The 22,930-nt window shown below is 54.5% G+C and overlaps 2 protein-coding genes across 51 annotated transcripts in view; both read right to left on the bottom strand.

The window, feature by feature from the left end:
• Positions 1 to 6,879: 6,879 nt before the first annotated feature.
• UQCR11 (ubiquinol-cytochrome c reductase, complex III subunit XI) lies at positions 6,880 to 9,816 on the bottom strand. Its single transcript, XM_086411478.1, has 3 exons — positions 9,743 to 9,816; positions 7,362 to 7,505; positions 6,880 to 7,035 (listed from the first exon to the last, which is right to left on the bottom strand). Exons 1-2 carry the CDS (start codon positions 9,790 to 9,792, stop codon positions 7,385 to 7,387), a joined length of 171 nt encoding a protein of 56 aa, XP_086267604.1. The 5' UTR covers positions 9,793 to 9,816; the 3' UTR covers positions 6,880 to 7,035; positions 7,362 to 7,384.
• A 2,711-nt stretch (positions 9,817 to 12,527) lies between these two features.
• The window catches only part of TCF3 (transcription factor 3), a 33,075-nt gene continuing 22,672 nt past the window's right edge, over positions 12,528 to 22,930 (bottom strand). For 3 of the 50 annotated variants that reach the window (XM_086411516.1, XM_086411500.1, XM_086411487.1), the window contains 11 exons: positions 22,231 to 22,333; positions 21,988 to 22,151; positions 21,777 to 21,906; positions 21,386 to 21,444; positions 21,207 to 21,285; positions 20,421 to 20,494; positions 19,905 to 20,066; positions 19,710 to 19,812; positions 17,398 to 17,527; positions 14,962 to 15,185; positions 12,528 to 14,760 (listed from right to left, as the gene is read on the bottom strand). In XM_086411516.1, coding sequence (XP_086267642.1) covers positions 14,618 to 14,760; positions 14,962 to 15,185; positions 17,398 to 17,527; positions 19,710 to 19,812; positions 19,905 to 20,066; positions 20,421 to 20,494; positions 21,207 to 21,285; positions 21,386 to 21,444; positions 21,777 to 21,906; positions 21,988 to 22,151; positions 22,231 to 22,333 — 1,371 coding nt within the window. In that variant the 3' untranslated portion in view covers positions 12,528 to 14,617. Of the gene's footprint in view, positions 14,761 to 14,961; positions 15,189 to 17,006; positions 17,243 to 17,397; positions 17,528 to 18,149; positions 18,231 to 19,709; positions 19,813 to 19,904; positions 20,067 to 20,420; positions 20,495 to 21,206; positions 21,286 to 21,385; positions 21,445 to 21,776; positions 21,907 to 21,987; positions 22,152 to 22,230; positions 22,334 to 22,930 lie in introns of all 50 variants that reach the window. The other 47 variants (XM_086411510.1, XM_086411498.1, XM_086411486.1 and 44 more) reach the window with 31 other exon arrangements.

Here is a 22,930-nt window from a genome sequence, read left to right on the forward strand (position 1 = left end):
CCCGTCCCTCTTATGTCCCTTCACACTCCCCTGGGCGCTCCCCTGGCTCCGCTGCTCCTCCAGGGCTGAGCCGGGGCGGTCCAGGGCAGGTATTTCAGAAAAGACTTCTGAGTGAGTGGCCGAAGCTATGGTCAGTGCCAGGGGTGAGCTGGGCCTCCCGTCAGGCTTTTCCGGGCTTCCGGCCCCTGGGGGATGGGAGGATGCGGGTGGGAAGGGTCTGGGCTCCCCCGAGGGCAACCAGCTGGGTCCGCACGCCCTCAACTCCCTGCAAGTGCAGCCCTGGGTCTCCCGGTCCCTGCTCTGGTTGGAGGCGGTGCCTGGGCGGAACCCCAAAGATCGCGGCGGACAGGTGCCACTTGTTTATTTAAAGTCCCTGGTAAGTGCAACTTACTCATTACGTACCTTTCTCTTCTGAGTTCCCCAAGGCGGGTAACTGGGCTGTTCTCCTACAAACAAAGGGCAGAGTGGCCGGGCAGGCACCCTGATGGGTGAGCGGTCATCCTGTTACAAAGCTGGTTTCCAGCACTGGATGCTCGTGTGCAGTTCAGGCCCAAACCCAGGCCTCGAGGACCCTGGCCTTGCAGGGAGGGCAGTCCTGGTCACTGTTGTATTTTCTCCCAGCGTGTGTGACTTCGTTTTTCTTTTTTAAATCTTAGTTGCAAAGATAGACACGTGCATTGTAATCAGTGAAAGCACGGGTGAAGATGCTTAAAGGAAAAAGTTGTCATCCTTCTTGCTGCAGGAGCCCCCAGCCCTGCTTTTACTTCTCTTGGGTGCACATCAGCTGGAATTACTAGGTCATCTGGTGATCCTGTGTTCTTAATTTTTTGTTTTTATTTTTTGAGAAGGGCAAAACATCGTTTTAAACTTTTTATTTGTATACGGTTTTCAAAGGTTACTTTGCTTTTGCAGTTATTACCAAATATCGGGTGTATTCCCCTTTTGTGCAGTACATCTTTGAGCCTTACATCTTTGGGTATAGATCTATACCCAACAGTTTGTACCTCCCACTCCCCTGCCTGTATATTGCTCCTGCTCCCTCTGGCAACCACTAGTTTGTTCTCTCTATATATATGTGAGTTTTCTTCTTTTTAGTTATATTCACTAGTTTGCTAGTATTTTTAGATTCCTCCGATGTGAGATAGCATACAGTTACTTTCTTCATCTGACTGAATTTTGTTATTTTTTATGGCTGAGTAGTATTCCATTGTATTGATATATATATATACACACACACACACACACACACACACAGAGACATCCAATATACCACATCTTTATTATCCATTCATCTGTCAATGGACATTTAGGTTGTTTCCATGCCTTGGCTGTTGTAAACAGCCAGAGCAGTAAATAGTGCTGCTCTGAACACTGGGGTGCTTGTATATTTTTGAATTACTATTTTTATTTTTGTTTTGTTTTTTGATATATACCCAGGAGTGGAATTGCTGGATGTTATGGTAGTACTATTTTTAGTTTTCAGAGGAACCTCCCTGCTGTTCTCCACAGTGGCCGCACCAATTTACATCCCTACCAACAAGGCAGTAGAGTTCCCTTTTCTCCACATCCTCACCAGCATGTTATTATTGGCAGACTTTTTGATGATAGCCATTGGGACAGTGGTGAGGTGATACCTCATTGTGGTTTTGATTGGTGTTTCTCTGATGATTGATCATGCTGAGCATTTTTCATGTGCCTACTGGCCCTTTGTTTAATTTTTGGAGGAGCAGCCAGGCTCTTGTTCACTGTGGCTGTGCCCTTTCTCTTTCCCACCGGGAGTGAACAAAGGCTCTGATCTTTCCACACCTTCCAGTGTTAGTCTGTGGGTTTTGCCAGTCGCACACAACAGGTGTGTAGTGTCAGATCACAGCATCTGACATCAAGAACCAGCCCCCGCCAGTCTCTTGCCTCTCAGGGAAGCTGACCCCAGAGCATAGATAGTGGGCCTGTGGGTGCTACTTGGCCTGAGCCAGGCCCCTGGGATTGTCCTTGAGGGACTGCCCCAGAGGCCTGATCAGGAGGGTGGCTGACCCAGGGTGCTGGTGGCAGATGCCGAGGGGAAAGGCCAGGAACACTGCATGAGAGGGACAGGGGCTGGCCAACTCTTCTGTTGGGTGGGCGCTGGCTCTCTGAAATAAACTCTGTTTGCCTTGGCCTACTGGCCCAGTCCCTGAGCAGACACCCTCTTCTGCCCATTTCCACAAGGTGAAAGGTAGAAATCAAACCAGGAGGCTTAAACCACATGAGGACCTTGGAAAGCCTTTCAGAGGCAGGGTCTCACTCCCCTGCATCTGCTACCATGGAGGGGCTGTCCCAGGCACTGTGGGGTATGGAGCAGCATCCCTGCCCCCACTGTCCTGACTCATGCCAGGAGGACCCCCCAGTCATGATGACTACAGACATCCCCAGCCAGGGGTTCCTGCAAGCTGATACAAGGTATGCGTGGCACTCACCTCAGGGAGAAAATTTAGTGAGCACCAAAAACGTCAAGATTAATGGCACTTAATGTACTATTTTAACATTTCAAAATGAAAAAATCCTTGATGAACAAAATGTCAAGATTTTTTACTGAAGTATAGTTGATTTATAGTGTGTTTATGCTGCACAGCACAGTTACATGTAGTTATACTGCACACTCAGTTATATGTAGATATATTCTTTTTCATATTCTTTTCCATGATGGTTTATCACGGGATGTTGAATAGAGTTCTCTCTGCTATACAGTAGGATCTTGTTGTTTATCCATCCTATATATAATAGTTTGCGTCTGCTTGTCCCAAAAACTCCCAGTCCTTCCCTCCCCACTCCCTCTCGCCCTGGCAACCACAGTTCTGTTCTCTATGTCTTGGAGTCTGTTTCTGTTTCAAAGATATGTTCCTTTGTGTCATATTTTAGATTCCACATATTAAGTGACATCATATGGTATTTGTCTTTCTCTTTCTGACTTATTTTGCTTATTATGCTCATCTCTGGTTGCATCCATGTAGCTGCAAGTGGTATTATTTCTTTTTGATGGCTGATGTTCCTTTGTGTATGTGTGTATGTGTGTGTGTGTATCACATCTTCTTTATCCATTCCTCTGCTGATGGACACCTAGGTTGCTTCCATGTCTTGGCTGTTGTAAATAGTGCTGCTTTGAACATAGGATGGATGTATCTTTTCGAATTATAGTTTTTGGTATATGCCCAGGAGTGGGATTACTGGATCATATGACAACTCTTTTTTTTTTTTTGGCCACACCATGGGCTTGGGGATTTTAGATCCCCAACCAAGGATCAGATCTGGGCACTTGGTAGTGAAAACACAAGAGTCCTAACCACTGGACCACCAGGGAAGTCCCTATTTTTGGTTTTATAAGGAACCTCCATACTGTTTTCCATAGTGGCTGCACCCATTTACAGTCCCACCAACAGTGTAGGAGGGTTCCTGTTTCCACACCCTCTCCAGCATTTATTAGCTGTAGAGTTTTCTAATGATGGCCATTCTGGCTGGTGTGAAGTGGTACCTCACTATTGTTGTGATTTTCTTTTCTCTAATAATTAGTGATGTTGAACATCTTTTCATGTGCTTATTGGCCATCTTTGGAGAAATACCTATTTAGGACTTCTGCCTATTTTTCAATTGGATTGTTTCTGTTGTTATTGAATTGTAGGAAATGTTTATATACAAAATGTCAAAATTTTAAATACAGATTGAACAGTGCTATTTTAAAGTCTGAGACAAAATGAGGAAGATATGCCCTTTATATATGTTTTTATATAGTTTTTGATGGTTTATTTTCCTCTCCTGGAATATTAAAGTGGTTGAAAAAGTTAGCCTAAATGTTGTACTTAATCCAAACCTGCATTTATTAGAATTTTACTTTTTTGGCTTTCACAGGAGGAAACTCTGATATTTTCATTAAAACTATTAACCATCATGAAAATACATAAAAACTCATGTATGGCACGTTCACATTTCCTTTTGTCTCAGGCTTTGATGGGGCCTATGGGACTGTCCACACCTGCGAGTTAGAAATTGTTAAAAAAAAATGAAGTGTAACTTGTCTCATAATCCATCACTTATAGGTACTCAAGTGATATCTATTAAATACAGAGATTTAGGTGATGTCTGAAATCACATCACTCCACAGATAGTTATAATGGTAGATGACAGGAACAGAATGTCTCACTCTTCCCTCACAGCTCAGTTGGTAAAGAATCCACCTGCAATCAGGAGATCCCGGTTTGATTCCTGGGTCAGGAAGATCCTTTGGAGAAGGGATAGGCTACCCACTCCCGTATTCTTGGGCTTCTCTTGTGGCTCAGCTGGTAAAGAATCTGCCTGCAATGTGGGAGACCTGGGTTCGATCCCTGGGTTGGGAAGATCCCCTGGAGAAGGGAAAGGCTACCCACTCCAGTATTCTGGAGAATTCCACGGACTGTATAGTCCATGGGGTCTCAAAGAGTCGGACACGACTGAAGCGACTTAGCAGCAGCAGACTGGTTGAGCTTCCTAGGTGGCGCTAGTGGTAAAGAACGCACCTGCCAATGCAGGAGACATAAGAGATGCAGGTTTGATCCCTGGGTTGGGAAGATCTCCTGGAGGAGTGCATGGCAACCCACTCCAGTATTGTCTGGAAAATCCTCATGGACAAGGAGCCTGGTGGGCTACAGCCCCTGGGATCACAAAGAGTGGGACACCACAAAAGCAACTGAGGGTGCATGCAGTAGACTCATTAATAAACGTTGGTACCAGGCAGCTGTTTAAAAACTGTGGATGCAGTGTGGGTTTTCATTGAAGTATAGTTGATTTATAATGTTGTGGTAGTTTCAGGTGTATAGCAAAGTGATTCAGTTATACACATGCACGTATATATTCTTTTTCATTATGGTTTATTATAAAGTGTTGAATGTAGTTCCCTGTGCTATACAGTAGGTCCTTGTTTCTTTCATATATAGCAGTGTGTGTATTGAAGAAGGCAATGGCACCCCACTCCAGTACTCTTGCCTGGAAAATCCCATGGATGGAGGAGCCTGGTAGGCTGCACTCCATGGGGTCGCTAGGAGTTGGACACAACTGAGTAGCTTCACTTTCATGCATTGCAGAAGGAAATGGCAACCCACTCCAGTATTCTTGCCTGGAGAATCCCAGGGACGGGGGAGCCTGGTGGGCTGCCGTCTATGGGGTCGCAGAGTTGGACATGACTGAAGCGACTTAGCAGCAGCAGCAGCAGCAGCAGCAGTGTGTGTAATGTTAATCCCAAACTCTTAATTTATTCCTCCCTCCCGCCCTTCTCTTTTGGTAACCATAAAGTTTGTTTCCTATGTCTGTGAGCCTATTTCATAATAAGTTTTTTTGTATCATTTTTTAAAGATTCCACATATAAGCAATATTATAGATTTGTATTTTTATGTTTTATTTTACTTATGAAAATCTCTAGGCCCATCCACGTTGCTGCAATACTTCATCCTTTTAATGGCTGAATAATATCCCATTGTATATACACCACATTACCCATTCATCTGTTGATGGACATGTAGGTTGCTTCCATGTCTTGGCTATTGTGAATAGTGCTGCTGTGAACATTGGGATCCATGCGTCTTTTCAAATGAGTGTTTTCATCTTTTCCAGATATATGCCCAGGAGTGGGACTGCAGGATCCCATGGTAGTTCCACTTTTGGTTTCTTAAGGAACCTCCGTAACCATTCTCCACCATGGCTGAACCAGTTCACATTCCCACTGTCAGTATGGGAGGGTTGCCTTTTCTCTACACCTCTCCAGCAGTTATTATCTGTAGACTTTTTCATGATGAAGCTGGGTTCCTTCTGAAGCGCCCTGGCCTCCAGGAAATAAACAGTAGGTGAAAAAGGCTGGTGCACAAAGTATGTAGCACACGCCACTCCTTGTGTTAAAATGTGTGAAGCTGCTCTGGACTCAAAGTATGTGTCAGCATGTCTCCCTGAAATGTGTGTGTGTATTGACACCCCAACCCCCCAGTGTGGCTGCATCTGCCGACGGGCCCCCAAGAACACCGTCAAGGTTAAATGAGGTCAAAAGGGTGCAGCCCTGATCTCCTAGAGGCAGTGTGTCCAGAGTCCCCAGAGAGCTCCCCGCTCTCAGATCAAGGAAAGGCCACATGAGGACGTGGTGAGGAGGCGGCTGAACCAGGAACCAAGCCTCCAGAAGTGAGCTCAGGCTGCAGCCTCCAGAACCAGGAGAGGTTCACTGCAGCCTCGGCGGCTGGGCCTCTGTTCTGTGGTGGCAGCGCAGGCAGAGTCATGAGATGGCTGTTTTCACAGAGAGGATGTTTCTAGCCTCCTCCGGGACTTGGCAGGTGTTAAACAGTCCATCCTCCTGCACCTGCTCATGTTTGTATCTGTGCCTATACAGATAGGTTCTCAGGTGCCTCCCTTCAAGACAGAGTCTCCCCCTGAATGAGATGTGGAGGAGATGACCTGAGACTTCTGAGAGGCTTGTAAAAGGCAACTCCCCCAACCTTGCCCACCATATAGTAAGGAGGCTCAAGTCTCACCTGAGAGGCCCACATGGGGAGTAGCCATCTGAGGGGGCCTTGCGGAAGCCCCAACACCTGCCCACCCCCACCCCCACCATGAAGCCGATGCCTCTGTTGCAACTTCGTGAGGGACCCTCAGCCAGCACCCCTCAGACAGATCACTCTCAAACTCTCACTGTGAGGTAACATTTGTCCTAAGGCACCAAGTCATGAGTAATGTTTAGGCAGCAAGAGATTAAAAACACCATGCAAGTATCACCCACCACACATCTGAAATGATCAAACCATGTCTGCCAGCCCCTGGGAACCCCAGACCTGTGCAGTTCTGGCGCTGAAGGGATCCCCAGGTCACCACACCCCAGCATGAGCACGTGCAGGCGGGCAGGTTTCAGAGTGAGGTTTAATGCTGTGTGTGTCCACACACAAAAGTTATTTCCACCAAAAGAGGAAATGAACTCGTGCCAGGGACTTCCTAGAGTCCATCCAGAGAGCCTGGGCAGTTCCAGATGCAGATGGCAGGAGGCAGCACAGCAGACATCTGGAGGAGGGACAGAGCAGGGTGAGCAGACGCCACTGCCAGGCGCTTTCCCATCTGTGAGATGGGCATCCCTCCACCCCGACCAGACCCAGGCAGGCTGAGGCTCCAGGATGGAGCCCCAAGGGGCCACGCCCACCCCATAGACCCAGGTTGCCATCTGTAGCTCTGTACTACCAGGCAGGAGGCTTGCGCAGGGCCCTGCCCTTAGGCAGGGTTGTTCAGGTGAGCCCCCCCACACCTGCCGCCCCAGCCCTGGACCTGCAGGCAGTTCTGTTCTGCCGCTCAGGGATCCCAGGCTACCCCCACTGACTGCTGCTGAAACTCACCAGAGGGGCCTGAGGTTGTGAGTCTAGTCATCCTTCTTGAACTTGCCGTTGATGTAGGGCACCCAGTCCAGAATCAGCCGCCAGTCAGTGGCCCATACCAGCCCCACGGCACCCACAGCGCCCCACAGGCTCGCCGTGGGGACCCTACAAGGACAGCAGGGGTCAGGCCTCAGCGCCCCTCCCACACAGCTGTTCATTAGGTGTCTGCCTTGCACCTGGCCCTGCCCCAAGTGTGGGCAGGACACATCCTGCTGATGACCCCGAGGCAAGGCCATTCCCATCTGCTTTCATATCAAGATCTGCTTAAGGTTTTATTTGAGGAATTCTGCTAAGAAAAGCCCAAGCCCAAGCTTATAACCATAAGGATAGAAAAAGCTTGCAGGTAGACACATTAACGAATGCAGTTTACAGCAGGTCCATCCCCGAGACAGCCAACGGACTGAGGTGAGAGTTGTCAGGGACCTGTCCTACTGATGAGACCATGGCACAGAGATGGCAAGCCACGTCCCTGAGACACACACACTCTGCACTCCGCTGGGTTCAGAGCCAAAGCAGGGGCTCCAAGACTACCACACCCCACATTTATATCCAGCAATGGGCATGGTCAAGGACGTCCCCAAGAGTCCCACCTCCTGGCTTGTATACCCCTCCCTTTGAGTGTCAGCAGGACCCAGTCACACCCCTAATAAAATATGGAGAGGGGTAAATCACTGCGGATGGTGACTGCAGGCATGAAATTTAAGACACATGATCCTTGGAAGGAAAGCTATGACAAGCCTAGATAGCATATTAAAAAGCAGAGCCCTCGCTTTGCCAACAAAGGTCCATATAATCAAACCTATAGTTTTTCCAGTAGTCATGTATGGATGTGAGCGTTGGACCATAAAGAAGGCTGAGTGCTGAAGAATTGATGCTTTTGAACTGTGGTGCTGGAGAAGACTCTTGAGAGTCCTTTGGAATGCAAGGAGATCAAACCAGTCAATTCTAAAGGAAATCAACCCTGAGCATTCATTGGAAGGACTGACTCTGGCCATTTGATGTGAAGACTTGACTCACTGGAAGAGACCCTGATGCTGGGAAAGGTTGAAGGCAAAAGGAGAAGGGGGCAGCCAAGGATGAGATGGTTTCATCACCACCTCAATGGACATGAGTTTGATCAAACGCCAGAAGACAGTGGAGAACAGAGGAGCCTGGGTGTGCTGCAGCCCATGGGGTTGCAAAGAGTTCACGACTTAGCAACTGAACAACAGAATCAGAGCCACCTGCCCTCGACCCCACTGTCCTGGGCATTGGCCTTGGGGCCTGTGGATGCTCACAGAGGGAGGTGGCAACGCACCTGACCTCCAAAGGGCACCCAAGGTGATGCTGCTGAGAGTCCCTCGTGGGCCTTCCTTACACCCTCACCACCTCTCCACTTTCTCACCGGAAGACACCAGGGCTCTGAGAGGGGCTAAGTGCAGGGTCTCCAGCTGGTAAGCATGGATGCTCCGAATCTGAGACACAACGGCACAGTGCCTCCTGGCGGTGAGTCCTGCTTCCCTGCCTCCGGAAGCCAGTGTAGAGTGCAAGGCTGCACCCATCCCCTTTAATATTTTACATCAATCTCATGTCACGTATCATACCATTTTAGTTTTTCCTTGCCCAAGGACTACAGCGTCAGTCTGGAAGGTTCTGTTTATCTCTGTCTCTAGCACCCAACGCAGTGCTAGGTGAGCCCACACACTGGTTGGTGCTCAGTGGGTGCTGCCAACTGAATGAAACCCTGGATGAGGGTGTCGCTGCTCTGATCAAGGCAGACAGGGACAGATAGACGGTGCTCGAGGGCTCAAGCTGCCCCGGGGGAGGGGCGGTAGGGGTCTCTGGTGGTCCCACCCAACGCCAGGGACCGCCTTTCGGCCTGAGTTGCCTCAATTATAAAGCGCCACTGTCACTGTCCACCCGAAGGTCCCTAGCAGCGCCGCCGTCCAGGGACATTCCCCACTTGTCACTCTCCTTGCCAGGGCTCGAGGACACGACTGCCGAGTACAGGCCCCTGTTTCTCAGCGCCCCACGTTGTGGGTTCCTCGATCCCGCTGCCACGTGGGGCCACACCCATTCCACCCGTCTCCCACGGGGAGCAGGGACAGATACAAATGTCGGCTTCACAGCAACGTCAGGCAGAAGCAAAGCCAAGAGCGCACAGGGTCAGTTTCAGGCTCCAGGAGCTGAGCGGGGGCGCTGGGCGCGGACTGGGTGGGCACCATCGCGGCCCCCAGGTGGAGCGGGTCGGGCGCCGGCCACACGAATGTGCGCGGGGAGGTCACGCAGCCGTTCCGTGCCTCAGTTTCCCCATCTGGGACCCGAAAGGACAAGGGGCTCTGGGGCGGGGGCTACGTCCTCACCAGTTTCTGGCCAGCTGGCGATAGCGCGGGCCCAGGAACCTGGTCAGCATCGCGGTGCTTTCCCTGCTCAGGGTGACCCTGGCCCTGACGATTCGGGCTCACTGCGCAAGCGCGCTAGCCGCAGCGCGCAGGCCCGCAGAGAGGCCCCGCCCCGTCCCCTCCAGAGAGGGCCGGCAGTGGGAGACCTTGAGACTGCCGCCGCGGCGCACGCAGATTCGCAAGCTATTTACACTAACTTCCGGGAACGGTCTGACGAACTCAGACTGGAATGGGCGGGCCCTGGAGGCCGGGCCTTGTGATCACGTGATGCGCAAAGCTGGCTCAGCCTCTGGCTGGCAGAGCGTCCGGAAAGTGCACAACCCGCAATCCGCGGCGTCTTGTGGGTTTGTGTCCCAGTTAGGTGCTAGAACTTTACTTTTAGTTAAAGAAACTGAGACCTGACGGGGAAGGGACTCGTCCAGAGTCGCACAGAGGGGAAGGGTGGCGATTTGAACTCTCTTTTGAACGAATTGGGCGTTGTCACTGGACTCGCTGCGTGTGACACCTTGGCTAGATGATAGTGCTTCCTGTAGCCTCGGTTTGCAGGCACTAAGTTGTGTGTTGCTCGGAGACTTGTCCAAAATTGTTTGCACGTTTCGTTTGGGAGATATTCCTCATTCCAGCAGCACAGGGAGGCCTGGCTCCTCGCTCTGTGTGCATTAATACCACCTTTTAGCTGGTGGACCGAGGACAGGTGAGTCCTCGTCATTCTGGGGCTCCAGCAGCGAATGTACGCTTGGAGATGCGGACTGGACACCGTGGAGTTTGTCTGGCCAGCCCAGCCCATCCTCCTGGGATCCGCCCTGGGCACCTCCTGAGACTTTAGCCTCAAACCGGCCCCTGGCCGCTGACCAAAGGGTTGGTTAGAGACCACGGTCTGGGCACGACTGATGCTCGTTGCTACTGAGTTGAACATAGTTTCTCTGCCTTTCCAGAGGCCCTAGGATTTCTTACGTTGGGATCAGAGAGGACCTGAAATAAGTTCTGTCCTTGATGGAAAACCTAAAAAGTGGGATGGAGGGGCCACCCTGAAGATTGTAGAATCTGAGACAGATTAGAAAAGATGAGCAGACATGGCCATAGAGGACTTGGGGCTGCAGGTCCTGAATCCAGCAGTTTCTGAAGCTCTGCCATGTTGCTCCTTGTGCTTAATGCTCTTCAGCTCAGGGGGCAGAATGCTTTTTTATTTCAAGTGATAAACAAACAAAAATCAGATTAAGAGGAAATAAAAGGCATGTTGGGTGGCTTCAGGCTCAGCTGCATCGAGTCTAGCAAAATCATTACATGTTTGCTCTCCATCTCTCAACCCCAGCTTTCCTCTGTGTTACTCTCTGGTGAACTCTCTCTGAGCAGAGGCACTCAGAAACTCCTGGTTGACATAGAAACTCTGGGTTGACATTCCAGCAGTCCTTGTAGGAAGATAGCACCTCTTTCCCAATAATCTCAGAAAATGCCCCAAAGCTGGTCCTTACTAGCATGTTGTGGAAACAAGAGCCGGCCCTTCTCATTTGTGGATGTGGGCTAAAATTGGAGGAGGATCCCCAAAATAGAATACCAGGATTCTGTGACTAGAGAGATGGTGAATAAGCAAGAATGGTTGCCCCCCCACCCCCACTCCCAGCCGCCCCTGGGTTCCATCTAGGATCCCCGTTTGGCTCTCAGGAAACCAAACTCTTTTCTCATGTTAAATTCACATTACATACATTTAACCATTTTAAAGTGTAGAATTCAGTGGCCTTTAGTATATGATTGTGTATCCATCACCTCTAATTCTGTAACATTGTCATCACCCCCAAAGCAATCCCATCTCCATCAGTATCCCCCCCATCCTCCTGCCCCCAGCCCTGACAACCAGGACCCCACTCTCTGTCTGTAGATCTGTCTGTTTGGGACATTTCCCATCAATGGAATCACATCCTGTGTGTCCTTCTGTGTCTTCTCTGAGCATCGTGTTCTCAGGGTCTGTCCATGTAGTAGCAAGTGTCAGGGCTTCAGCCCTTTTCAGGACTGAGTGATGCTCCCACGTGTGGAGGGACCACATCGTGTGTATCCATCTTTTTTACAACTTTACTGAGGTTTGGGTCACAGATACACTTAAAACATACAACTTGGACCTGTGTATTTACCCACTGAGGTCCAGGTCAGCCTGTGTTTTTACTGACCTTACTCACCACCCCCCTGTCAAACGGGTTGAGGGTGGAATTGTGCTCCTGAGGACTTGTTCAAGTCTTGACACCACCCCCCTCCACCTGTGAACAGGACCTTATGTGGAAATAAGGTGTCTGCAGATATGATTAATTAAGATGAGGTCATGCTGGAAATTTTATAGCCCTAATGCAATGGCAGGTAAGAGGGGTACCTGGACACAGACCCACAAGGAGAGGCCACCTGGAAATAGAGGTGGCGATCAGGGTGATGAGGCTGCAAACCAAGGCACACCCCGGGCCCCTGGAAGCTGATAAGAGGCAAGAAGGACCCTCCTGCGAGGGCCAGGAGGGAACATGACTGCCACACCTGAAGTCCCCTGTTCCTGTCCCCCACCCCCCCCCCCGACCCGCGCGGAGCTGTTTCAGCTGCCCTGGGAGCCATGCACGCGCACACAGGAAGTGGCACCATCCCTGGAGCACGTATGCCCGGTGCCATCCTTGGCGGGGTGTGCTCAGGCATCCCAGTGGGCATCACCTTCCTCACCCCCCTTTTCATCCGTAAGCACACAACAGCTGAAAGATCAAGGGAGAGCCAAGTATTGTCATAAAATGTCATTTATTGCTACAGTGCTGTTATGTACAGGACAGGTTGCCAAATCGACTCTTAAAGAGGATCACTAGTAAAAGAATCCAGCCAGCTGTGTTGAGTTGTATAAAATTATTTTACTTAAATTTTTTTTCCATTTTAAAAAAAGTCAAGTTATCCTGAGGCACTCAGAGCACAATTTTCCTGTAACTGTGATTCTTCCCCCTCCCTCAAGGCTTTTTCCCAGGGCTGGGTTAATCTCATTATATATATATATATATATATAACATATAAAACTTAAATTATATATGTGATAGAGTTCAGAAATCTGTGGGCCTCAGGGAGCTGCAGAGGGAAACTGAGGCAGCTTCCCCATAGATAAGACCCACAGACCAGGGGGGTCACCAAGGAGTGTGACTTGGTCTTGGTAGGAGAGCCCAGAGGAACCCCAGGAGTCGAGGTGGGGCCCCCCAAGCTGGGATATCCCACCCATCCTGGTCTTGGAGTTTCCTCAAGCTTCTCATGGGACACCCAGCCACAGGGGCATTCCTGTCTTGGGGGCCAGGCAGCCCCAGTGCTTGGGGAATGAGGGTGAGAGTCTTAGGGTAGATGCCTGGGATGCTGGTGGTGTGGGGTGCCCACAGCCAGCCTGGGGGTCCATAAGGCCTCTGTGCAGGAGAGAAGGGAGGGCAGGTGAGATCCCACTGGGCCTGACTCCATGCCTAGGTGACACAGAGTGACCATCTTGGACTTTCAGTTTAAGCCTGGGATGGTCCCAGCAGTCCAGGTTCAATCAGCTCCCTTGAACACAGGTGAGAAGGGTACCTGGGGAGGCTTGGGAGCTGGCACTTAAGAGCCTGAGGGCAGCCCACCCTCCAGGGTTGCAGACACACAGACCAGGGGCCTTTCTAGGCAGGGACCCTGTTCACCACCCCACCCCACCCCCACACACACATCAGGACAACCACTTGGGGAGCAGGGGTTTTTGTGCTAGAGTTCGAAGCAGGGCCTCAGGTCCCCTGGCCAAATAGATGAAAATGTTCAGGCCCTGAGCCCAGGAATGCTGGTTCTCACAAAGTCCTATCTTGGAAAGGTCCACAGGCTGGGGGCTCAGTGTAGGGCTGGCCTTGGGAGGGAGGGACAGAGCTGCTTACAGGGGAGGAACCCTTGACCTTCTGAGCGGGGATCATCCCTGTCTCCACTGAGATTCCCCATCAGGGTGAGGCCCACCCACCATTTCACAGACAGCAGATATTAGAGAACAGCCCCCGCCACGTTAGAACCGGAACAAGATGGCAGCAACCACCCCTGGGACCAACAGCTCCCAGAGAGGATGGGAGACCTCAGGTCTACATGAGGTCTTTTTTTTGCCATGCTCCACTGCACGTGGGATCTCAGTTACCAGACCAGGGATGGAACCTATGTCCCTGAATTGGGAGCATGGAATTTTAACCACTGGACCGCCAGGGAAGTCCTGGGGTCTTGTTAATACAATTTTTAATAACCTTGTTGATAATGAAATGCAATGCTAATTTCTAGAAACAGCAGCAGAAATAGCAAGAGACAAGAGACTTTTATACAAAAAAATTTGTTGCTTACAAAACATATGCAAAAAAGCTAAAAAAAAAAAAAAAAGGCATCCTAATTTTCTTCTACGTTATATATATATAAAAAAATCTCGTAACTAAGGTTCCTTTTATGTTCCTTAAAAACAAAACCAAAAAACGATCAGGCTTAGGCACGACTCGCTGCTGGCTCCGCTCAGCTTCTCCCTCCCGCGAGCAACACGTTTGACCTCACATTTAACTTAAGGCATCTTTTTTTTTCTTTTCTGACAAAGTATGTATTTCTGGCTTGCTTTCTTGCTTGGTTTCAGGTTCTATTGCCAAAAACAAACAAACAAAAATGCTCCTTTGGGCCCGGGCCCAAGCGGCAGGGCCTAGACGCAGTTTCAGGATCCATCCGGTAGGAGACCTGGTGGCCGGGCCCGGGGCGATGCTGGCTCGAGGTTGACCTCGGGCGACGTGGGGTGGGGATCTGGCGTCCGGCGTGACCGTCTCAGGTAAGACCGAGGTGGGGTCACTTGTCCGGGCGACATTCCTGTCACAGGTGCCCGGCAGGGTTGTGGGCCTCGCCCAGGCCGGGGTGGGCAGCCGACAGCACCATCTGGGGGTCTCCAACCACACCCGATACCTTCTCCTCTTCCCGGCGCTTCAAGCAGGCCGCTTTAGGGTTCAGGTTACGCTCTAAGGGGAAGGGAGAGCACTGTGGGAGAGGGTCCCCCAGGGAGCGAGGAACAAGTGCACCTCCGTTTCTCCGCCCATCCGCATAAGGCCGCGGGGGGCGCACGGTGGGCAGAGCGCCGGTGGGCAGGGCGGGGGTGGGATCCGCAAAGTGGGCGGAGCGCCACCCGTGGGGAGGGCGGGGCGGGGCGGCCGGGCGCCTACCTCGCACCTGCTGCTCCAGGCCCAGAATGACCTGCACGGCCTGTTGCAGGATGAGCAGCTTGGTCTGCGCCTTGTCCGACTTGAGGTGCAGCTGGCACATGCGCCCCAGCTCCCGGAAGGCCTCGTTAATGTCCCGCACGCGCACCCGCTCCCGCGCGTTATTGGCCATGCGCCTCTCCCGGTCCCTCAGGTCTTTCTCCTCCAGGGACAGCACCTCCTCCGTACTGCTGAGTCACAGCACCGGGGGCCCCATTAGTCCCGGGTTGGGTCGTGGGGAGGGCACCCGCTGGCTGTGTGGGCACACGCTCTGGGCCAAGCTCCAAGGGCGCCCTGTGCCTGGCTGCAGGCTGGGCCTCGACCCCCACCCCAGGGTAGACAGGGAGCTGGAGCGCAGTCTTTGCCCCCTGCCTGCTCCCCGTGCCCAGGATGGCCCAGGAAGCAGGGGAGGCCCCGTAACCCCTCCTGGGATGACGACCTTCCCCTTCAGAGCAGTTGTTTGCTGAATGATGGAGCTGGGCCTAGCTGGACCACCTCAAGCACAAGGGGCCTGGGACCCTTGGAAGAAGGGGGGTTCACAGCATCAAGACCTCTCACCCTGGGCCCCAAGAAATGTCTCTCCCCATGTTGGACTCTGGCTGCCTGACAGCCACCCTGAGTCCTGCCCGCAGGCCCCTGGAGCCAGGTACTTGCACTGTGAAAGCTGTGTGGTGGATGCAGTGTCGAGCCCTCCCCAGTCTAACAGGGGCTCAGTTCGCCACCTGGAGACCACGTGGTCCACACCCAGCTCAGGCCCCCGCTGTGCAGCAGGGAGCGCTGCACAAGCCATTGCTGCCTGCTTCCCGGCACAAGGCCAGTCTCACTCAGAACACCCGCCTTGTGGCCTGGGGTCCTGTTCTACCTGCCCACCCTGCCCCCTCAGGCCTAAGTGACCCCTGTGGGTGGCGGCAGCGGCCGGAGCCCAGGACAAGCGCGCAGACCAAACTGACAGTCAGGCCTCAGGTCCCCTTTCTTCCCTCAGGTCCTGGCGGGCAGGGGCCATGGGGGAAGAAAGGCCTGGGCCATAGCCCTGGCATCCAGTGCTCCAGTGCTTGGGCGCAAGTGCGAGGTGAGGAGGGCGGCTGGGGGAGGGGGAGCACGGGAGGCAGAGAGCAAAGAGGCAGGCGCGGGGGGTTGGGGGGAGGACACACACACACACAGCGTGACACCCACATCGCCATGGAGACGTGGAAACCTCAGAGCTGAGGGGACAGAGGGCAACAGGCCAGGGCCCTAGCTCCAGTCCAAGCGACAGCACTGCAGGAAAGAAAGGGTTAACAGGGCAGCAAGAGTTGGGTGGGGGAGTTAAGGAGGCAGCTGTGAGGGGGAGTCACAGGTGGTCCCTTCCTGAGATCCTCGCTCAGCCTTTGGGATGGGGGTGAACCCCTCTGCAGGTGGGGCTGATGGGCTCTCATGGCCACAGAGTGCCTGCTCAGAGCGACAGAGAAGCCTGTGGGACCCAGGGGACGCTAGTTGCTGCCAGCCCAGCTCTGGGCTTCGTGAGAAGGAAGGGCTGGGCAGGTGGGGGGTTCTCTGGGGTCTGGGGACACAGTTCTGCATCCAAGTGCCCAGGTCTAGAGGGCTAGGGATCTGGAGTCTGTTCTTCCCATCTCAGAGGGGACAATGAGGCCAAGCCAGGCAGAGGGCCAAGATCAGGAGTGGGGTATGGTCACTGGGGGAGTGGTCACTGCAGTGACAGTCACTTTCAGGGAGGGTGGTCACTGTCAGGGGAAGGTCACTGGGGCGATGGTCACAGCAGGGAAGTGGTCATGGAGGGAGAGATGGTCACTGCAGGAAAAGTAAAGTCAGCGGGGGGGTGATGTCACAGCAGCAGAGAGGTCTCTGCAGGGAAGTCACGGGATGACATCACTGCAGGGGGGCGCTCATAGCAAGGGTTGACATCACTGCAGGGGGAGGTCATAGCAGGGAAGATCAAGGCAGGGGAGGTGGGCTCCAGGAAAGGGGGGCGAGCGAGGGCAGCGGAGGGGAGGGAGCGCGCCCCCACTGACCTCGCACCTGCTGCTCCAGGTTCAGGATGACCGACACGGCCTGGTGCAGGATGAGCAGTTTGGTCTGGGGCTTCTCACTGTTGAGGTGCAGCTGGCACATGCGCCCCAGCTCCTTAAAAGCCTCATTGATGTCTCGGACCCGCAGCCGCTCCCGTGCGTTATTGGCCACCCGGCGCTCCTTCTCCCGCTCAGCCTTCTGCTCTGGGGGGAGAAGGTCGTCCTCGTCCTCGTCTGGGCTATGGGGCCGGGGGCCAGAGGAAGACAGTGAGGCAGGGCTGGGCGTGGACCCGCCGCTGCCACGGGAGTGGGCATCCCAGGCATGTGCACGTGCACCCCCAGGAGGCCCTGTGCACGTGTGTGGCGGGCCCACGGGAGTGGGGGAGAGCGGCACCTGGACCGGGTGCGTGGAGCCTTGAGGTCCTTCTTCTCATCTTCGGCTGTATCAGCTGCCACGTTCTCTTCATCCTCTTGCTCTTCCCGCTTGATGTCGGTGGTGCCTGGGGCAGTGCCGTGCCCGAGATCTGCAAGAGGCGGGGGTCAGCAGGCCATGTGGAAGCTCTCGGAGAGCTGGTCCCCAGCCCCACACAGGCGTCCGTTCCCAGACCCCAAGGACTGAAAGGCCTTGGAAATAAAGTGCACAAAAAGGTTATGGCTACTCAGGGCCGGAGAAGTCTCCTAAAACACTGAGCGCTGTCCTTGAAACAGAAATCAATAGACTTGAATATATCCAACTTGAGAACATCTCATCACCAAGAAAATCAGCAGCTGAGCCACAGAACAGAGACTCCTCACCCACAAGCGGAGAAAGGGAGGAGTCTCAGTGAGGGGAGGGCAGAGCGTCTAGGGAGCAGGCAGGGCACCTGGGCACTGCAGCTGCTCCATCACCCTGAATGGAGGAAACGCCATGGGTCTTAGCACCAGTCCTGAGTGTGACCTCTTGGGAAAACCCTCTGGCCTGACCTGGAAAAGGCGGTGACACACAGACCCGGAAATCCCAACCCACACCAGGGGACACTGCTCAGTAGATTCTGGAAAGTGCCAGCACAAGGGCCCAGGGTGGAGAGGGGCCTAGTGTCCTGTGAGGCCAGGGTGGTCCCTGCATGGGTGGGAAGGCCACCCAGCAGGATGGCGACATAAACCAACCTGTGGCTGAGGGTATACAGCTGCTTGAAGCCACTGTGGATCCCAGGAAGGTCTGGGCTGTCCTGTAGAAGGGGTGACCCCCTGAGAAGAGACTAACTCAGGCCTCTTGGCACTGCTGGCATCAGGCTGGGTGTCCTGGGCCCTGTGGGGGCTGGGTAGCATCCCCACCCTGGGTGATGACCAGGGTGAGACCCTGGGTATGGAGGGATGCAATCTAGACATCCAGGAAGCACAAATCAGAGCCTGGCTGGTTCTAGGGGTAGGGTGTGCAGGCAGGCATGAAGGTTGTGTGGTGGGGGCCTTATCAAGTCTGCATAGCACACTATGTCACCTGACAACCTGGTTTTCACAAGGTTGCTGAGGGCGGGGTGGATGGAGCAGCCCCCATGAAATCCAGGACCCCAAACCCCAGTGGGCAGCCTGCCAGTTACCCCTTTCTGCTGAGGATCTGCAAAGTAGACGGCTTTCCCCTGGCTGCTGCGGGACATGCAGCATGCTGCCACTCCCTCAGTCTTCAAAGAAACCCTCTTGACCTCGCCCCCTCTCACTACTGCTGACTTCTCTGCTTCCCAGACAATTAACACCCCAGAAATCCACTGACCTTGTCCCCCCTGCCCTGGCGGGGTCCTCAGCTCAGCATCTGACACAGTGCGCCCTCCTCCCCAAGCCTCAGTACCCACCCCGATGCACAGATCCAGGATCTGCCCCGTCTACACTCCACCTGGGACCCTCCAACTCCAACATGTGCCAAGGACGCCTAGATGCCACCTCCAGACTGGAACCCCACCTCATCTTCCATGTCTTCACATCCTTCAGAGCCCCTGGAAATTGCCCCTCATGGCCTCTGCCCAGGCTGGTCCCCAGCGGCCATCCACACCCTCCTTCTTGGAGGGGCAGTCTCTTCTGCCCCCAGTCTGTCCTCCCAGAAGCAGCCACCAGAGGGCGCCTGTGAACACCTGAGCAAAATCCCAGGCCCTCCTGTCCACAGCCCTCCAGGCTCCCCACCTGCTCCGAGATAAAAGCCCAAGTTCTCCCATGGCCCACAAGGCCCTGAACCACCTGCCTTTCCCTCCTCCCTCTCCTCATCTGGCTCCAGCTGTTCCTCCAACATGCCAGACACGGTCCTGCCCCAGGGCCTTTGCATGTACTCACCCTGGCACCTGCCTGCTCATTCCTAACTTTAAAACTGCAGACTCTGCAGCGCCCCTCTCCCCGCCCACCAACTTTCCCTCCAACATGTGTCCCGACATGCTCACTTCACCTTCTGACATCACCCCCTTTCTCTGCTCAATCCGTTTTGTTCCCCAGCTCCAAAAGCAGCAGTGCCCCAACCCCAGCCTTGTGGGACCCCAGGGCCAGGCCCAGTAGGGCTTCTCTGGCGAGGCTGAAGGTGGCACTGATGTGGAGAGTACATTCCTCTGCCTCCTCCTTAGTACCCTGGGGCCTCAGTTTCCTCAACTGGAAATGGGGGTAGACAGTCCTGAGCCCCCTTTTCCAGAGGAGGAACAAGGGGTCAGCCCACTAGTGGGCCCTCAGCACAGGCAACGCTGCTGGACTCACCGCCGTAGGAATCAGGCTGCCGGGAGAGGTCGGGGAGGGCCACATGGTTGTGCACGAGGCCACTGCTGCCAGAAAGGCCGTCCTCCGAATGGCCGCTTCCCACCTGTGGATGAGGGGGGTCATCGGCACTGGCCTGGCCTGTGCAGCCCATTCACCACCCACCCTCCTCCCAGGTCTGCCCTCACCAGCACTTACCAGGCCTGCATGCCGCCCACCCAGTGGCATGACAGGGCCAGCGAAGCCCGAGGTCAGTGCCCCATGGCCAGGTAGCAGCCCGTGCACGTCGCCTGCGGTGCCCACAGCATGGCTGCGGAGCACGTGGATGGCCTCATCCAGGTGATCCTCCACCTTGCTCTGCTGCAAGAAGGGTGGGTGAAGGGCTGGGAACGGCCGCCAGCAACCTTGCTGACCACTGCCTTGGACCTCATCCCCAATAAATTAGTTGAGACATCCATTCTGGTCAAGGGGCACCCGTCCTGTCACACATTCTGTTATTTACACCACACCTGGGGCTCTTACAGGACATGGTTTCCACGCCCTGTGAGACGTCACGTGACCATGGCAGAAACGAAACGCTGAGCCAACCTGCCCCGCCATCAGTGGACCTCCACAGGCACCCACCGTCCTTGGAACAGGTGTTCCTGTCTGTCCCTGTGCACCTACCCCACACTCCCACCATTGCACACCCTCCCCAGCCCCCAGGATGCTCACCAGGCCATGGAGACCCCCATCGTAGCTGGGCGATAAGGCACCGGGGGCTCCTGGTCGGGGCCACTGCGATGTCCCTGGAAGGGGCAGGAGACATGCACGTGAATGGGCACAGGTTTGAGGTGTGTGCCACGCAGCCTGACACAGGAAGAAGCAGGGCTGGACTGAGAGTCCCAGGCTACAATGCTCAGACTGGCCACATGGGGGCTCCCACGCCCGCAGGTCGGTCTAAAGGCCTGAGCCTGGATCTGGGCCCAGCTGACCAGGCAGCTCCTGTCTAGGGTGTGGACCCAGTGGGTAGGTCACATCTTTGCACCTCAGTTACCACTTCTATGAAACCCATGGGGAAGGAGGCTCCTCCCAGTCCCGCTGCACCTAAGCCCTGAGAACACCGTACAGGCCTATGGGTACTGTTAAAACTGCCCACACACCCCAGAGCCCTTGGTCCTCTGTCCTCGGACTTGAGTCCCGTTGCATAACACAGCACGAGGCATACAGTGTGTGTCTAACTAACAACCGTAGGGGTGAATAAACGCCAACACACCCATGTCTGCTCTGGCTCTTGGGTACCCCAGGCCTCTGCTGGATCCCTCTGCCTCTGCAGTGCATGGAGCACTCCCTCCCAGCTTTAGCTACTTTGTGAGATCCCGCTCCTCCAGGCTGCCCTCCTCGACAGCCTGGGAGACAATCGTAGGAACATGAGCTGAGGCAGGTGGTCGGTCTAGCTCCCCACCCAACTGGGGTTGCAGTCACCAGCCCTGACCCCCTCCCCCAACACCCTGCACAGACCTGCCAGGCCCTGTGGGGAGCCCACGGGGGTGGAGGGGCTGGAAGAGAAGTTATTGCTTGAGTGATCTGGGGAGTAGATCTGTGATGGGACAAGAAGAAACAAAGAGCCACCAGGTGGCCTGTCAGGGCCAGCTTCTCGGGGTCACTGGCTCAGCCACCCACCACATCCCACGCCTCACCGAGGCCAGGGCCTTGCCAAGGGCATCTCCGGAGCTGCTGGATGTGGTCCCACGGGAGCCTGTGAGTGGAGAGATGTGAGGCCCTAGCCGACAGAGGCTACCACACGGATGCCCCAGCCTGGCCCTGGGCGGCCCAGCCAGTCGGGGTCTGCTGCCGTCCAGCACCTGCCTCCGCAGGGCTCTGGGGCCAGGTGGGCTGTAGGGCTCTGCGCGAACAGCACACTTTGGGGGCCTCAGTTTCCCCAGTGGGGCCCCCTAATGAAAGAGCCACTTTGAAACAGCTGAGGAGGGCTGAGGAGCCGATAATAACAATGATAACCAGGACCACACTGATAATGATACCAACAATGCTAATCTTGAGCCCATGGGGGTGGGGGACAAAGGGCTATACCCAGGAGGCTCTCTGCCCCGCTGACGGGGGGCGTGTGGCTGGAGATGCTGCTGTAGGTGCCTGCAGGGCCCGAGAAGGTGGATGCGGCTGGAAGCCCGCCGTTCACCTCTGCTCCGTGCAGCTGGTAGCCCTGCAGGGTGGGAAGGATGGGTCAGAGGGATCACATCAGGGCACTGCCCCCCACCTGCCAAGAGCCACCCACATAGCTTACCATGCGCTCATGCTGGTGCAGGCTGCCAAACCCGCCGCTGCCCCCCACAGAGCTGCTGCCACCTGCCGGGAGGGGCAGGGGGGACGAGCCCCCGCCCAGCATGGGCCCAAAGCCTGCCTGGCCTGGGGCGCTCCAGAGTTCAGCAGAGGGGTGGAGGCTGCCATCTGCGGAGAGGGGGATGGTAAGGTGGGTGGGCACAGGGACCCCCGGCCTGCTCCAGGCAGCCTGGGTGAGCCCCCATACCTGCCATGTAGAAGGGGGTGGGGTAGGAGCTGCTGGGCGTCTTGGCGGATGGGTAGGTCGTGGGGTCCCTGCCGTAGTCGTCCCCTGAGCTGGGGGGGTACACCTGCAGGGGCCGCGGGCATGGTCAAACAGGAAGGACTGGGGCTTAACTCTGTCTCCCCTCCACCCCACCCCCCTGTACACTGTACAGCTCCAACCCCTCTCTCCAAAACTGTGGTGGCCAGTGTCTGTGGCTTGCCGGTGTCATCACCTATCTGCAGTTCCTTCTTCACCCCACCTCCTGCCCACTCTGCAGAGCCCCAGATTCAGACCTGAGGCCTTTGTAGATTAGACGCCTCACCCCGACCCAGACTACCTTTTCCCTCCTTAATCCAACAAACTCCTACTGATCCATCAAAGCCCAGCAGTGTCGTCCCCAGTGCTGGAACCTCCCTCAGACCAGCCCGGACCACAGGAGACCTGGGAGCCTCAGAGGCAGGGCCCTGGGTACACCTTCTGCCCCAGCTGCTCCAAAGAAGTAAGATGGCAAAGGCCTTTTAGGATCAGCACCAACCCTGATCAGCTGGCACTGTCTGGAAAGTGCTGGGATCGACTGGCAACATCTGCCCCGACAGTGGAGCAGAAAGCGGGGAGCAAGTGATGAGTCAGGGGGGATGGAGTGGGCTCAGGGGCCTCTCACTCTGATGTTTCAGATGTGACA

Source organism: Bos grunniens, chromosome 7, assembly GCF_055505025.1.
Source record: "Bos grunniens cultivar Pamir isolate PY7600 chromosome 7, Bosgru_T2T1.0, whole genome shotgun sequence".
Lineage (NCBI taxonomy): Eukaryota > Metazoa > Chordata > Mammalia > Artiodactyla > Bovidae > Bos > Bos grunniens.

Coding starts and splice junctions, on each gene's coding strand:
- UQCR11 (XM_086411478.1), bottom strand. CDS start 9,792: ATGCTGACCAGGTTCCTGGGCCCGCGCTATCGCCAGCTGGCCAGAAAC. Junction 7,506..9,742: donor CGCCAGCTGGCCAGAAACTG/GTGAGGACGTAG, acceptor CTGTCCTTGTAG/GGTCCCCACGGCGAGCCTGT.